The sequence below is a fragment of the Anabrus simplex genome, chromosome 5, assembly GCF_040414725.1.
Source record: "Anabrus simplex isolate iqAnaSimp1 chromosome 5, ASM4041472v1, whole genome shotgun sequence".
NCBI lineage: Eukaryota > Metazoa > Arthropoda > Insecta > Orthoptera > Tettigoniidae > Anabrus > Anabrus simplex.
In genome coordinates, this window is record NC_090269.1 from 106,858,891 (window position 1) to 106,876,347 (window position 17,457).

Below are 17,457 nucleotides of genomic sequence, written 5' to 3' on the forward strand. Positions count from 1 at the left end.
ACCGGAACCCAATTGAGAATGTTTTGGGTTTAATGAAGAGGATGCTGTGGGAATGCCATCATCACCCAAGCTCAAAGGAAGAGCTATGGACAATGATAATCAACCTTTCGGAAGAACTTGCCCTTAATGAATGGTACATCTAGACCCTAGCTGCTTCTGGGTCTAATCAACTTTAAGCTATCATAGAGGATGAGGGTTGCCAGACCTGATACTGATTTTTGTTTGTTTCTGGTTTGTTTTATTTGTAGAAACTTGCCTGGTGTGAAAATGGGAAACCATGGAAAACCATCTTCAGGGCTGCCAACAGTGGGGTTCGAACCCACTATCTCCCAAATACTGAATGCTGGCCGCACTTAAGCAATTGCAGCTATCGAGCTTGGTTATTTGTAGAAACAGTAAGGCTCAACGCACACATTTATTTTCTTTCTTGTTAAGTCCTCAAGTGCAAGGACAAAACTCCAGGGAAAGAGTAAAAATACTTTGCAATATAAGAATCTCATGTTTGGATTGTTCTGCATTGACTGTATAGTATAAGAACAATGTACAAATTTTGGTCCACCCTAGTCAATACACAAATGCATCTTAAAAATAACTTTCTTAAAGTTATTTCTTAAAGATTTCCCTTAAAGTTCTTAAGAAGAACTTTCTTGAAGTTATTTCTTAAAGTTCTTTTTAAGGCTCATTTGTGTGTTGACTAAGGTGGAGCAATTATATAATTTTCTTACAAAAAATTCTTGTAATAAATATGTATGGTAACATCCACATTCCTCTTAGTGACGAGGAATCAATATAATAATCAATTTTAGAAAAACAGTTTACTAGGAAGTTTTGCACCTACATCAGCTCCCAACTGCCACAATGTCAGTTCAACCCAATGCCCCTACCCGCACAGCTAACAGAATCACTTTGTTTCTTTCTGGCATCTTCCCATACACCCATGCTAAACATTGGTCTGCTACTACTGACACAAACACCTGATGGTGCGGTTGGTAGCAAGGATGAGCCAGTGATCAGCTGCTAATGCCTGCCCAAGCCATTGCTATGGCACCATGTACATGTACTCATTTCCTTTTAAGAATTTCTAAAAGCGGTCAGTGGTTGTGGCACATGTTTTTATAAACTCAGATTAAGACTCAGGGCACATTTTTACTTTCTTTCTTGTTTAGTTCTTGAGCCCAGGCTCAAAACTCAAAGGAACGAGTACAGTAACCTCGAGATATATGCTTATAATCCCAAACACTGCTGCAGAGGTTCTTGTGTAAACCCGCTGTTGGAACTTTGCCAAAAGAGTTTATCAAGAGTGCATTCATTCTTCTTTTCCTTTTCAGCAAATGTTTATTACTAGGTAAAAGATGAATTTATTACGTGAAAATATAATACTTTTAGATTTCCAACTGTCGTTCTTTCTGAATTCTTACCAGTGAGGAAGATCACAAATAATTCTAAATAGCATTTTCAAATTTTAGTGAAAGGCAATGAGGCAATTCTCAGTTAGAATGCTGATGTGTCAATGATGTACTCCACATATAGCCATTTGTCAATCATGATCTCCAATACTGTCACTGCCTGTTTGCTCAATCAAGTCCTGGTCATGGAATTTCATAAATAAGTTTTTAAGCAGTATGTCTTTAAAATAATAAAATGCAAGATAAACTAGGAGATTTAAAATGTAGATATTTTAATAATGTGGACAAAGGGAAAGCTGGATTATTTTGACCCTAGCATTCCCCCATCACCGTCCCTGCTGTTGGCACTTATTAGTTAATCTGAGAACACTTGCCTGATCAAGAGATGGAGAGTGCTTGTACCTCGTTGTGAAGTTCAGGGCAAGCAGATTACTTCATTAATACTGAAACCTTTTTTTCTAGTTCATATATCACCAGCATCTATACAAGTATCATTACTCAAAGCAAAGTCCACAAGAAGATCATAGAATACATATAGGAAGAGAGGACAAAGCCAGACTTAGTAATAAAGGAAGATGTTAACACATGAGCAGTCGAATATGACAAGATGTAGGATATAATTGGTTAAACTGTTTTTGGTATAGAATGTAAATGTTGAATAGAAAGAAGACTACACGAGAAAAGGCCAAGAAAAGCAACAATTAAAAAAATGAACACTCATTATTCTCCTGTTCTCTTCTGCTGCCCTGCCATTAAGTAGTAACACTTGCTAACCCCCATCAACGATCATATATATCAGTGAATGCCTCATAAAATGTTTCTACTATGCTCCAATCTCCTTGACCAAAATGAATGTACTGAAAATCCTGGGCCACAGAACAGATCAGCTGTAATATTTCCTTGTAAGTAACTGGTCTCTATGCTTTTTGTAATCAACAGTGCCACATTCTAAACTGAAGGAACTTCATAAACTATTTCACTTCTGTATTGGCCTTTATCTGAATGTCACCCATGCTAAACAGATTTACTCTTTGTTTTTGCAACTTGCTTTACGTCACATGACAGATAGATCTTATGGCGATGATGGAATAGGGAAGGGCTAGGAGTGGGAAAGAAGCGGCCGTGGCATTAATTAAGGTACAGCCCCAGTATTTGTCTGGTATGAAAATGGGAAAACACGGAAAACCATATTCAAGGCTGCCAACATTGGTGTTCGAACCCACTATCTCCAGAATGCAAGCTCACAGCTATACAACCCTAACCACATGGCCAGTTGCTCGGTCAGATTCAATCAACCTGCTAGTTGATTCATTTTCAACGTTCTTCATTTCCATACATGTTAATATATTTCAAATGACAATCTTTGGTTTGGATATAGGAAGTGGACAGAATATTTAACTAGAATGCTAATGAACACTAGATTTGCCTCTAACAGTAACCAAGCATGCCTTACAAATAAAAATTTTACTTAAGAATGATTATTCTATTAATAGTGGTTGCATAAGCAACTTTTATCTCAATAAGTAATAAAACACTCACCCCAGTTACTAAAAGTTGTTCACGTGTCCACTTAGGAACCCAAGAATAATATTCATGATATACATGAATAAGATGAATGATGAGTGAAGAACTAATGACGTATAGCACACTCACACTCACATAAAATAATGCATTCTGAAACAAGCAGAAAGCAATCTATCATTTTAGTTTCCCTGTTTTAACATACTGTACATAAGAATTACAACAGCTGCAAAAATGTTTGATATGGCACAACCACAATAAGAAATTAACCTCACCATATATTTTAGACCCTCAATACATATATATAATTCCACAAAAAAAAAGTTTCTCAGGTAACTGGCTATGGAAAGGAAACAGGAAACATAAATCTTAAAAAGTAAGTATTCAAGAACAAATATTCAAGAACAGCAGAGGCATAACGAATAAAAAAAGTCACACTTCTTCAATGAAGTATTTGTTATTGTATGTTAAGTATTTTAAAATGCAAAAAAGAAATCAGGAAATCAAGAAATCATATTTATTAATACTAACTGGAAATATACACCATACTAAAATTTAAGGAAAGGAAGTTAAAGACCAACAATCAAATCATACATCTACAAATTTTAGATTCTTTCAATGTTTTATTAGTTTCACGATCAAGGTCAAATTTTGGATCAAATACGGTATTTAATTTTGCATTTCTGCAGTCATGTACTAGTTTGTGAACAATGTCTAACAAATGAGTGATGTAATAAGAGGTCCTGTTAGTCAAGATACCAGTAACTATGTGATAGGAGTAGAATCCTCAGACGTTTCTTGTTTTGTTTTGTTTGCTAGTGGTTTAACGTTGCACTAACACATCGAAGGTTTTTGGAGACGAAAGGATGAGAAAAGGCTAGGGTTGGGAAGGTAGTGACCATGGCCTTAATTAAGGTACAGCCCCAGCTGATGTGAAAGTGAGAAACCATGGAAAACCTTGTTCAGGGCTGCCGATGGTGGGATTTGAACCCATCTCATGAATGCAAGCTCACAGCCACGCGACCCTAACCATATGGCCAACTCACCCGGTCTTCCTCAGATGTATTCAGAGCCATGGCATGACCTTACTTGTGCTAAAATGGCAAGAGTTACTCAGTCCCCTACCAGTCCTTTGACTAATGATCAAAAGCATTGATAAAGAGCATACTGAAACTGAATAAGTAAGGCTAGCACACTGCTTTAAACCCATGCACTGAATTATGCTAGTAATATATTCATTGAAAATGTTAATACTTGTGAAGAGATGGCACTAATTATGTAGTTGAAGTAAACTATGTTCACATGTGCAATCGCTCAAGAAGAGAATGAGCACATGGTATCGTATAAGTTCATTGCAGATACACTTTTCTCAGAAACAACTGAGCCTGTAGCTATGTAGTTGTGAATAGCCACATGATTTGTATCTACATGAGAGGTAAATTATACTTTGACAATAATCAAAATTAAGTGTGATAAAACAGTAAATGCGAGGAGCATACAATTCATTCCTTTTCTGCGTGACTATACATATTGATCCATCTATAACTGTAAAGTTTTTCAGTTTCTCAAAACTAATCATAAGTTATGAATTTCATCATGGTCCCTATTGACAATTGATCACTATCAAAGGGTAGAGAATGGTCCACCTATTCAAAACCATTAGCTTGTATATTGTTTTATAAAACTGGGACTAGTTTTGACCCCATATATATTGGGTATCTTCAGCCACATTTCACATATGCACACATATAAACAATAATACATTAATCTGGTATGTCACAAGTTACAATCTTAATTTAAAAACATTGATGAAGTCCGAACAACACATCCAAACTTGAAACTAAATGACACATCAAAACTGCTGTGGCTGATGTCAAACTATGTCGTCGCTCCTACAGCAACCAAATGTTCCTGAGTTGATCTGGGAGTTGATATACGAGGTTGAAATTTCATATGATGGTCGCTCCTATATGTTTTAGATTTTAAGTAACAAGTAGTCTTAAAACAATACACCCCTAAGGGGTTTTGACTGGGAGTAAGGAGGGGGCACGGGTGAGGAGGGATGTGTGAGACCAGGTGACATACACATTAATTTCTCTGAAACCATTTGACATAATTATGAAGTTAAAATTTCACATGATCGGTGCTCATCATGTCTTAGTCCAACTCGTTGGCAGAATGGTCAGCATACTGGCCATCAGTACAGAGGGTCCCGGGTTCGATTCCCGGCCAGGTCGCGGATTTTAAACTTCATCGGTTAATTCCATTGGCTCAGGGGCTGGGTGTTTGTACTGTCCCCAACATCCCTCTAACTCACACACCACACATAACACTACCCTCCGCCACAATAACAAGCAGTTACCTACACGTGGCAGATGCCACCCACCCTCATCGGAGGGTCTGCCTTACAAGGGCTGCACCTGGCTAGAAATAAGAAGTGGTCTTGAACATTACCTAAGGGGGTTTAAATAAGAGGTCTTTTTTTTTTTTTTCTTCATTATGGAATGTGGCCTCCCGAGAGGCCTGGTACAGGTCTTTCAATTTGACACCATTTAGACGACTGTGCGTCTATGAGGTACACACACCCAGCCCCCAAGCATTGAAATTAACCAATTAAGGTTAGAATCCCCGACCCGCCCAGGAATCAAGTCCGGAACCCTCTGGATCAAAGGCCAGCACACTAACCATTTAGCCATGGCGCCGGACAATTAAAGGGTGAGGTCCTATGTCAAAAATATTAATGTATCTGAAACCACTTGAGCTACGAAGTTAAAATTTCACATGATGGTTGCTCCTCTATGCTTTATTTATTAAATCAGAAAATGAAATTCATAAATCAAGATGTTAGTTATTAAATACAGTAATTAGTTTTAAAACAATGCAATGACTAGGAGGTGAGGCCTAATGACTAATTATTCATTTCTCAGAAACCAATTGACTTACAAGGTTGAAATTTCACATGACACTTGTTCCTCTATGTCTTAGATTTTAATAAGAAGTGGTCTTAATACACCCCAAAGGGCTTTTGTCTGGGTGCAGAGTGAGGCCTAACAACAAAATATTCATTTCTCTGACACAGTGTGACTTACTGTAACGTGGGGTAATTCCGATATAATGGGCAATATCGATCATTCGGTCTTCCTTCTGAAAACTGAGCCTTCCTGCGAAACTGCGACGACAATGGATCCAATACGCGGCGTATAAACAAAGGGAACATTATGGGCTATCTGACTGCGCACTAAGAATATGTGCATTCTTGCCTACAATTCACCGGAAGAGGTTGTTAAGAAGTGAGAAATTTATTAAATTATCACTGTCATTGGAAACTTCAGTTTCAGAATGTCACATACCATACACTGACGGTAAGTTAATACTGCAATCCTATCTTCTGTTATTTGGTATCATATAAAGCTTTTGCACGAGTTTCTACGTTACATTTTTTTAAAGTTACAGCCTTTTATATACAAAGTTGTCTTGTTATAGGGTAATACCGATCATGGTGAGGACATATGTGAAGAAACTTGGACCTGTCGGAAGGTGTAGATATAACCCTATCCACTTAGAGAATGCAGTAAAAGCTGTCCGTCAAGAGAAAATGAGTATCCGGAGAGCATCTGAACAGTTTGCTGTACAGACGTGCACATTAATGGTGTCCTGACATAAACAATCAACACTGCCCCACTCCAGTACTGATAAGAAGGTGAGAGAGTGAAGGGGCAGTGTTGAAGGCCAATTCAGTACAAAACATGGGGGAAGGGAGTGAAGGGTATAGTCGAAGGCACAATGACTCACCTTCTCGCTTAACGCATTACTGCATCCCGCTACAAGACTTCGTTGTGATCGAAATGGGCACAGTGGTGGATGTATTGAAGTACAGTATTAGGTTACCTACTCGTCCGGCCCCGCGGTGTACAGGGCAACGTGTCTGGCTGCCCTGGGTTCGATTCCCGGCCGGGTCAGAGGGTTTTAATTATAAATGATTATACCCCTGGCCTGGGGACTGTGTGTTTGTGTCGTCCTTAACGTTACTCACATTCAACACTCAACACTTCCGCAATTCAAATTACATGCAGGTTTTTATATTGTGCAAGTAGGGCCAAAAGAACTCTATAGGTCGACGCCCCGAACAAAAAGTATTTTAACATAAAAAAATTAAAAAGTAACTTACTCTGATAATTACAGTATTAAGAGGTAAAGAAGGTTTTTAACCAAAAAGTATTTTATACTAGTTATGAATATTTTGTAGCTGCGTTATATCGGGTCTACCAATCCTTCTTCACCTCGTTCTTGCCATATTTCTATCCATCTCCAAACTGTCTTAAGACTGCATGGTATTGCTTGTGCTATTGCTTGGGGGACCATGTGAGCCTCCCACATGCCAATAATATGACCTCGATTCACCTGTGATAGGATAGGAGCCATCTTATTACAATGTTACAGTATAACGCCAGAATACACACACTGTGTATTGAGCACTACCTGTTCACTCCCTTCCCCTCCTTTTCAGTACTGGAGTGGCCTTCAACACTATCCCTTTACTCTCTCCCCTTCTTTTCAGTACTGGAGTGGGGCAGTGTTGATTGTTTATGTTGGGACACCATTAATGTGCATGCGTGTACCATATACCACACTAAACGACAAATTGAAGAACAGATATTCACACAAGGTGGGTGCACCGACAGCCTTAACCAGGGAAGAGGAAAAAACTCTCGTCAAAGAGCTGCTGTTATGTGCCAGGTGGGGTTTCCCGCTCAGAAATACTGATATGTGTAGCATCGTCCAGGGTTACTTGAACCACACTGGAAAGGTTGAGAAAAGGTTCGCAGATAACCATCCCGGGTTAGAATGGATTCAAGTTTTTCTCAGGAGGAATCATAAACTCACAGTGAGGATTGGGGAGAACACCAAACGATCCAGGGCAGCTGTTACGAGAGATATTATCATGGACTATTTCCATAACCTGCAAAACACACTAGAGGGAGTTCCTATGTCAGAATATTATAAATTATGATGAGACAAATTTCTGTGATGATCCGGGAAATGTGAAAGTTGTTGTGAAACGTGGGGTCAAACATCCTGAGAGAATTTTAGACTCGTCGAAAACGAGTATCAGTGTTATGGTGGCTGCGGCTGCAGACGAGACAGTGTTACCACCATTCACTGTCTACAAAAGTAAGCACCTGTATGACACGTAGACAGAAGGAGGGATTAACGGTGCTGGTTATAGCCGAAATATGAGTGGCTGGTTTGATCTTACGATGTTCGAGGCATGGTTTAAGAAAATTATGTTGCCTTATATAAAGACATTACAGGGGCCCAAGGTCACGATGTCGAGCCATCTCAGCATTTGCCTGGTGTGAAAATGGGAAACCATGGAAAACCATCTTCAGGGCTGCTGACAGTGGGATTCGAACCCACTATCTCCCGGATGCAAGCTCGCAGCCGCACGCCCCTAACTGCACGGCCAACTCGCCCGGTAAGAGATTTAAAACATTCCAATTCTATGGTGGTCCAAATGAGTATTGGATCTAAAAATAAATAATAATTCCTCCAAATCATTTGCTGTACAGACTGTCAGTGTATTTACAGGCACAGCTAACAGTAGACTCTCCAAAATTTTAAACTCTGAATAAAAATGAAAATCCACAGCCTGTTTACAGTCATTCGACCAGGTCAGGAAAGGAATGAACGAAGCCCCCATCTAGCGGCGAGGATAAGGAATTGTGCCTGCTGCCGAAGCCTGTCGCAATCCACTGGGGCAATGTTTAATGAATGACAGATGAACTGAAATGATATTGGAGAGTATCGCTGGAATGAAAAATGACAGGGAAAACCGGAGTACCTGGAGAAAAACCTGTCCAGCCTCCACTTTGTCCAAACAAATCTCATATGGAGTGACCGGGATTTGAACCACGGAACCCAGCGGTGAGAGGCCGGTGCGCTGCCGCCTGAGCCACGGAGGCTCTAAACTCTGAATGATAATTTTTAATCATAGGTAATAAATTTCATATCATTCCATATTGAAGAGCAATATAATGTAAAACAAAAGTTAAAAGGTTGTAGAATCTTCTTGAATTCAGTTCAGCTGAAATAATTGTGAACAGAATAATGTTGGGTGCTAGTATTTTATAAGTGTTTCACCTGGTCTTTTGTGAAGTGCATTCTTCAAATTGGAAGAAAACTTTGAAAACTTACACAAGACGTGTGATCGTGATGAGTGTTTAACATTCAAATCTCTACTTGTCTTGCACTGAATATCAACAATACACTTTTGCTTCATAAATTTTGTCTTATCTATAATTCATATCCTGCCTTAACTTTAATGAATTTGACTGACGAATAGTGAAGATGCTGGATGAGGCAACCCATCCTCCCTGGAGAAAATTAGAAGAGGAAACCACTGGCTTGTAGAGAAGAGGGATCGTCAAAGGCTAAGGGAGTAAACCCTGAAAGAAAATCCTCAGATGCATTAGGCTTAGCAGGTCAGCAGATGAGTAGAGTTGTATTTGCTTTCAACTAGAGTATAATACAAGACTCGTATGGAAGTTTAAAAATGGAAATGGAATTGACAAGTCTCTGGCTACAGTTGCACAATGTGATGGTAATGCTTATGTTTGTGCAAATGTTAGATCAGAGAACAAAACCCCATTTGGAACAATAAATATTTTATCAATGAATGGGAAAGAAAATTAATTGATTGACCTAATGGAGAGATGAAAACTCGACATCCTGGGATTAAGTGAAGTAAAATGGAAAGGAAAAGGAATGAAGAAACTAAGAAAGGGGTGCATCTTGTACTGGATTGGTAACAGTAAAGAGAAAAGAAATGGAGTGGGATTTATAGTGAATCAGAATGTTGAACCAATAGCTGAAGATGAGTATGTAAACAAAAGAATTGTAATAATGCACATACATGTAAACAAGGAACTACTGAAGATAGTACAGGAGTATGCTCCACAGACAAGATGTAGCGTGGAAGAAAGAGAAGATTTCCTCAATGAACTGGAAACACATATTGTTGGAGATGAGATCATGATAATGGGAGACCTGAATGCCCATGTGGGAACTGATAGAATGGGATATGAGAATGTTTTGGGACCACATGGGTATGGAGACAGAAATTAAGATGGAGAGAAACAGTTGGATGTTTGTATCAGAAATAACCTGATAATAAAGAACACATGGTTTATGAAGAGGAATAACCATAAGGTCAGCCAATATAGTTGCGATGGACAGTATGGAACACTCATTTTATAATAACAGACTGAGAATGGGGAACATACATCATGAATACAAAGATAATCCCCAGTGAAAGTATGGAAGGTGTTCATAGATTATTCACTGTGGAATTTAAACAAGTAAAAATCCCTAAATTTGTACTGAAGAAGAAAGCAAAGATCAGGATCTGGGAATTGGAGGAGGATAAAAGAATGTCATTCCAAGATTGGCTAAAAAGGAAGTTGCCTAACATGGAAGTACGAAGTGGAGAAGAACAGAGGGACAATTTAAGACAGACATTTGTGGAAGCAGCAATTGAAGTATGCGGGAAACAAAAGCAAAGGTTAAGAGAAAGGAGACACAGTGGTGGACAGACAAAATTTAAAAAAAAAAGAAATAAAAGAAAGGAACAAGGTGAAGAAAGAAATGGATAAGGAAAAGCAAAAAATGTATTAGAAGGATGAGAATAAGATAGAAAGGTTACATGTTGAATACAAAAAAACTGAAACTACAAGTAAAGAGGAGTATCAAGGAAGAAAGGGAGAAACGTTGCAGCGAGTTTACGAACAAAATAGAACAAGACAGTCAAGGAAATCATAAACCATTTTACAGGGTAATAAAATTGAAAAGAATAAATCAAGAAAAAATCAAGGCATTGGAAAGAGAAGATGGATCCATAGTACATGACGAAAAGGGTCTTCAGAAGGTGATGGCATAGTATTTTGAAAAACTTTATAATGAGGATGACTGCTCGCAGGAAGGAGATAAGAAAATGGAAATAATAAATGGAGAAAAAGAAGAGAACCCGATAACATGGTTGGAACTTGAAAGGGCAGTGAAAGCAATGACCAAAGGTAAAGCAAGTAGAAAAGACGAATTCAATGCTGATATGATTAAGGCAGCAGGAAGCATTGGATTACAGTGGTTATATCGAGCCCTCAATCCCATATAGAAGGATGAAAGCATACCTCAAGATTGACAACAAGGCAGCAATGTACCACTGTACCACTGTTCAAAAAAGGAAATAGGAAGAAATGTGAAAATTATAGAGGTATAACCCTATTATCACATGGGCTAAAAATAATGGAGAAAGTCATAGTCAAAAGACTGAGGGATATACTATAAACACAGTTACAGGCTTTAGACCGAATAGATCAACAATAGACTTGATATTTACAGTGTGAACGATAATGGAAAAACATCTAGAAAGGAACAAGGAAATCATCTTTGTATTTTTGGATTTGGAAAAAGTTTATGATACAGATAAGAGAAAATATGTATGTGAAAAGGAATGTACCCAAATCATTAATTAACAAGTAAAAAATCTTGTATCATGAAAGTAAAAGCAGTGTACAAGTGGGAAGTGGTGACTGAAACATTTTATACAAAAAAAAGTTCTCAAGCGAGGAAGTGCACTGTCGCCATTATTGTTTATTATTTTGATGGATGAAATCATAAAACGTGTAAAACAGAGTATCAGTAGTGATGAAGTGAATGCTTTGGTATTTGCAGATGATATGGTGATTTGGGGAAAGGGAGAAAAGGAATTACAAAGGACACTGGACATTTGGAATGAAAATCTGAAGGAGTTTGAAATGGTAATTAGTAAAAAGAAAACTGTAGTCATGCACTGTGGAAAAGAGAAAAAGAGAAGCCAAGTGAACATAAACAGAGAACAGTTAGAGAATGTAGAACAGTTTACATATCTGGGTAGCATTATTAATGGAAATAATGAAATCAACCCTGAAATTAATAACAGACTAAGTAAAGGTACAACATTTTATCATCAAGTCAGAGAGCTTTTATGGGATGTCAAAGTACCCAAGAGAACGAAATTAACATTATATAAACAGTATTTCATAACAATTGTAACATAACGACTAGAAACGCTGGTACCGGTAACTAATAAGAGACCGGGCGAGTTGGCCGTGCGCGTAGAGGCGCGCGGCTGTGAGCTTGCATCCGGGAGATCGTGGGTTCGAGCCCCACTGTCGGCAGCCCTGAAAATGGTTTTCAGTGGTTTCCCATTTTCACACCAGGCAAATGCTGGGGCTGTACCTTAATTAAGGCCACGGCCGCTTCCTTCCAACTCCTGGGCCTTTCCCATCCCATCGTCGCCATAAGACCTATCTGTGTCGGTGCGACGTAAAGCAAGTAGCAAAAAAAAAAAAAACTAATAAGAGACAAGATAGTAAGATCCAAGCAGCAGAAATGAAATTTTTAAGAACATCGGTTAAAAAGACAAGAAGAGATAGAATTCAAAATATTAACATTAGAGAAGAGCTAAATAGAGAACCGTTAGTACAAAAGAAACACATAGCAAGACTGAGATGGTTCGGACATGTAAAAAGAATGGGAAAGGAATGGGTAGCAAGAAGGGAATTAGAAAGAGAAGTTAAGGGAAAGAGACCAGTTGGAAGACCAAGAAGAAGGTGGATGGATCAGATTTGGAAGGACATTAGAGAAGCTGGATTGGATGTGGCGGAAGTAATGGAGCAGGAAAAGTGGAAGGACAGAAAGGAATGGAGGAGGCTTGTTAACCACACACGGGCGACTGGAGTGGGACATTGATGATTACGATGATGATCATTATGATGATGGTCTCTAGCAAGACCAAAACTAGTTTCATCAAATATATCTAACTTTTTTTTTAGGTTACAATAAATAGTATGAAATGGGTAGAAACCTTTTAACTTTTGTTTTACATGATAATTTTTAGGTTAGAACTGTAGCAAAGCATCGGTATCTAGCTAGTAAAAGGTATACTGTAATCTGTTATTAAATGTTTTATTTGTCAGGTATTTTCTAATTTTATTTTGACAAACTGAAAAACTTCACAGTTATAGGTTAAGTTGAAACTGAAAATAATGGCTTCCACTGTGAGAGAGAAATAAAACCATATTGGAGTGATGGAGTCCCATTTTCATGTGATAGACCAGAAACTCTTTGAAGTAATCCAATAAGGTGGTGATCATTACCATTTTAAGAGGAAAGAATAATAATAATTCTTCATCTTATCCCGCTTCAAGCGGTGTCGACGTTTCTGGCAAGTCTTTTCCACTTTATCCTATCCCAAACATCATCTTCCCCTAATATATTTTCTTTCAAATCTTCTCGTACATTACCTGTCCACCTCCTTCTTGGTCTCCCTCTATTTCTAGTCCCATCCACAGTCATATCCATCACTCTCCTCCCTACATACCTTTCATCCCTTTGCATAACGTGTCCATACCATAGCAGTCTTCTCTCCTGTACTTTCTTCTGTACTGTTCCTCTGATTTTCTAATTTTTGATGCGGCCCATTCTAGTGACACCACTCATCCATCTTAGCATCATCTCTGCAACATCTAATTTATTACATAGTGCCTTTGTTGATGCCTAAGTCTCTGCACCATACAACATGGCTGGCCTCACTGCTGTCTTGTAGGCTTTTCCTTTAACCCTGATGCCAAGTCTTTTATCACACAGGATGCCAGTTATTCTTTTCCAGTTCATCCAGGCAGACTGCACTCTGTGGTTAATTTCCATGTTTAGGTTGCCATCCTTAGATACAAAAGATCCTAAATATTTGAAACCATCCACTGTTTTCAAGCATGTACCATCCATCTCTAACAATTCATTCCCCTCACCTCTGAGGCACAGGTATTCGGTTTTCTTTCTATTCATTTTTAGGCCTCTGTCTTCCTCAAGCTTTCCAGCTTCTCTTCCAACTCTATCCTACTGGTGCTACACAAAACAATATTGTCAGGAAACGTCATACACAACGGTGCTTTAGTTCGTACACCATCAGATAAGACATCCATCACAAGGTTGAAAATGTATGAACTAGTGAGGACCACTGATGCAACCCAACTCCAGCTGGTATCCATCCAGTCAACCCTACACTGCTTCTTACTCTTGTTCTAGCTCCCCCGTACATATCCTGGATAATTCTCACAAACTTTTCCGGTACTGCCCTGTACTGCCACAAGTACAAAATTAGAAGGAATTTTAGCAGAAGCGATTGGGGTAAATTTTCTTTCATTGGGAAGGGCGTGAAGGAGTGGAACAGTTTACCAGGGGTAGTGTTTGATCCTTTTCCAAAATCTGTACAGATATTCAAGAAGAGAATAAACAACAACAGAGATAATAAATTAAATGTTAGAGGGCATTCGACCAGTGCAGGATATTGTAAATAATAAATGTGTGTGATTAAATTAATTCCATCCCCTGGTCTAAGGAGTATGGACAGCCCAAGTAGGGGACTGCCTGTAGGGGTGAAGTACAGTGGGGACTTCGAGGGCCCTGGGACCGCTACGGTAGCTGTGAAGGCCCTTCAGGAACTCTGAAAAGTGGTGGCAAAAGGGGCTCTGGTTAAGACGCAGCAGGTCGTTATGCTACTTAGGTTCCAAAATGGGTAAAATATAAATATGTAAATAAATTCAATGTTAATTTTAATCTTATACCAGTTGTATAGTATTATTAGAAGTAATTTCACATACCGTACTGTATATGAGTTGACTATGTTTGTAAGATATTATAAGTAGAATTTTGTAAACAATATAAATTTATTAAGGATGATGTGTGTGTTTAATAGAAAAAATTATTAGCGTAAATTGTATAATATTGTATTCTAGGAAAATTTTATTCGTCTCCTGTTAATTTAAAATTTAGTGCTTGACAATAATGTATTTTAGTGTACCATTTGCCACCGAGGTAGACACCTCATTTGCAAATAAAGAGATTTTGATTTGATTTGATTTGATTTTGGTCCTCAAACATCTCCAAACTTCCTGATGCGGGACTCTATCATAGGCTTTCTCAAAGTCTATAAAGACCATGTGTAACCTTTTATTTTTCTCCCTGTGCCTCTCTATGGTTTGCCGGAGTGCAAAAATTGCATCAGTGGTACTTCTCCCAGACATGAAAACAAACTGTTCATCCCCGATTGCTGTTTCGTCTCGAAGCCTTTTACATAAAATCAGCTTCATGGTCCGTATAGCACTTCAATAGATTCACAATTATTTATTTATTTTCCACCTAGTCGATACAATGATTGCTAAGAAGAAAATTCCTATTTTAGTAAAATGTTTACAATCACTTCGAGGTGCCAATAAATGTTTATATTGAAAAAACAAACATTTTTTAATAACAATTTGTTTAGTACAATTGATAAAGACCCAACATCACGTATTAAAAAGGATCTTAAAAAAATATTTAAAACCACGTCTTTCTTGTTTAATGAATATGATGTGCAAACAATAAATATGAACCATAGACTCCCGACTGCGAGATCACTGCCGAAATTACATAAACAGGGAGAACCAATTAGACCTATCATAAATTTCAAAAATAGCCCCATTTATAAAACTTCTAGGTTTATACTTAATTTCTTATCAAGTAAATATGTATTTCATTGTAAAACACCTATCAAAAACTCAGTGGATTTTTGCAATCTAGCTAAAGATTTTAAACTTGGATCATCTCACACATCATGTTTGTTTGACATAACCAACTTGTATGCAAACATTCCAATAGAAGACACTATCAGAATCATTAGGAAGAATTTAATGAAGAACAAATTAGTAAGCATACCAGAGATTGAAGATTTTATTAATGTTTTACAATTTGTGTTAAATCAAAATTATTTTACGTTTAATAATAAAATTTACTGACAAAAAGGACTCTCAATGGGAGCCCCAGCATCAGGAATATTGGCTAATATATACTTAGACTATTTGGAACACCGGAAGATTATAAATCAAATAGAGGGTTTGGATTTTTGGACACGATATGTGGATGATATTTACGCTATAATAGATAACAGACTCACCTATATCAAAAAAGTTTTAAATATATTGAATAATTTGGAATCCAATATAAAATTCACTTTAGAAGAAGAAGTAGAAAGATCACTGAATTTTCTGGACGTAGTCACAACGAGAGAAGAAAAAGGATTTTCTTTCGAAATACACAGAAAATCCACTTTCACACTGGCCACTATCAAGAACAACTCATTACACCCTGAGGCACAGAAAAGATTGTTACATTACCAGAGCATTTAGTATTCCTTTATCCAAATCTGAAAGGAATAAAGAACTGTTGTTTATCCGACAACAAGCCCTCTAGAATGGTTACAACAATGACATGATTGATAAAATAATGAATAAATTTTCGGAGAAGCGACAATCTAAATTAGCAATCAAACCTATTAAAACTGAGAAATACATCAAGTTCACATATAATAATTCAAACATACACGTAATAACAAATTTATTAAGAGAAAAAATTTCAAAATCGCATTTTCCACCAATAACAACAGGAAACACAGTATTTTCAACCATGATACAGTAAATCTCTCGGAAAAAAGATCAATTTTTTGATTCAGGAATGTATAAACTTACATGCTTTGAGTGCAAGAATACATACATAGGACAATCAGGCCGCAATTTTAAAGTAGGATATTTAGAACATGTGAATGCTGAAAAACATAGAAGATTCTCAGCTATGGGATTACACATGACTGCCACAGGTCATAAATTTACCAACACAGAACAAGACCTCACCATCATAAAAAAATTAAAAAAGGGCAGCTTAATGAACACTTATGAATCTATACCTTCATCTAGACCAACTTGTAAAGAAAAATGATAACCTTAATGAGACTGTAGAATATAAGAACCCATTATATTATCAAATTCTAGTATATATGAAAATGCTTGAGAAAGATCACGAGAAAATAATTGGAATTTCTCCACCTACAGGTAGCCCTACAACATATTCCTCCTCAGTTGAAGCTAGAGGTGACAGCAAGGAGGTTCTTGACACACCTATATCCCCTGCTCCTCCACCTCCTCAGGTGCAAGAGCAAGGAAGAACGCATCATCAATATTACACCAGACACAAGACTGTGAAAGAATGACAGGAGTTACTGTTCCAAAGGAAAGCAGGCTTAATATGAACTGGCAACTAGGAATTAGTAATATTTTCATCTGCATTAGTAACTGGAGCCACATTGTGTTATCTGGATTTCTTCATTTCATAATTTTAATTTATAAATTGACCTTTTTTCATGAATTATTAAGAAAAGAATATTCATTAGGACATATAATCTATGGAATATTGTACAAGTGTTTCCTTGACAACTGCTTTCAATTGTAGAAGAATTTATATGTTTTCTCTTAAGATTTTTTGTTTGTTTTAATGTTGTCAATCTTATGTTAATTTTAAGGACACTTCCTCTAAAGCATTTGTACTTTGTCAATGTATGTATTTTTCATCTAAACAGTGTTATGTGGTTGAAGATGTTAATAACATATGAAACATGTACCAC

General features: G+C 37.5%; 1 protein-coding gene across 4 annotated transcripts in view; it reads right to left on the reverse strand.

Moving 5' to 3' along the window:
* The window catches only part of LOC136873809 (uncharacterized), a 150,416-nt gene that overhangs the window by 20,796 nt on the left and 112,163 nt on the right, over positions 1 to 17,457 (reverse strand). For all 4 annotated transcript variants that reach the window (XM_067147059.2, XM_067147058.2, XM_068227737.1 and 1 more), the window contains one exon: positions 2,946 to 3,080. In XM_067147059.2, the coding sequence (XP_067003160.1) occupies positions 2,946 to 3,080 (135 nt within the window). The remainder of the gene's footprint in view (positions 1 to 2,945; positions 3,081 to 17,457) is intronic.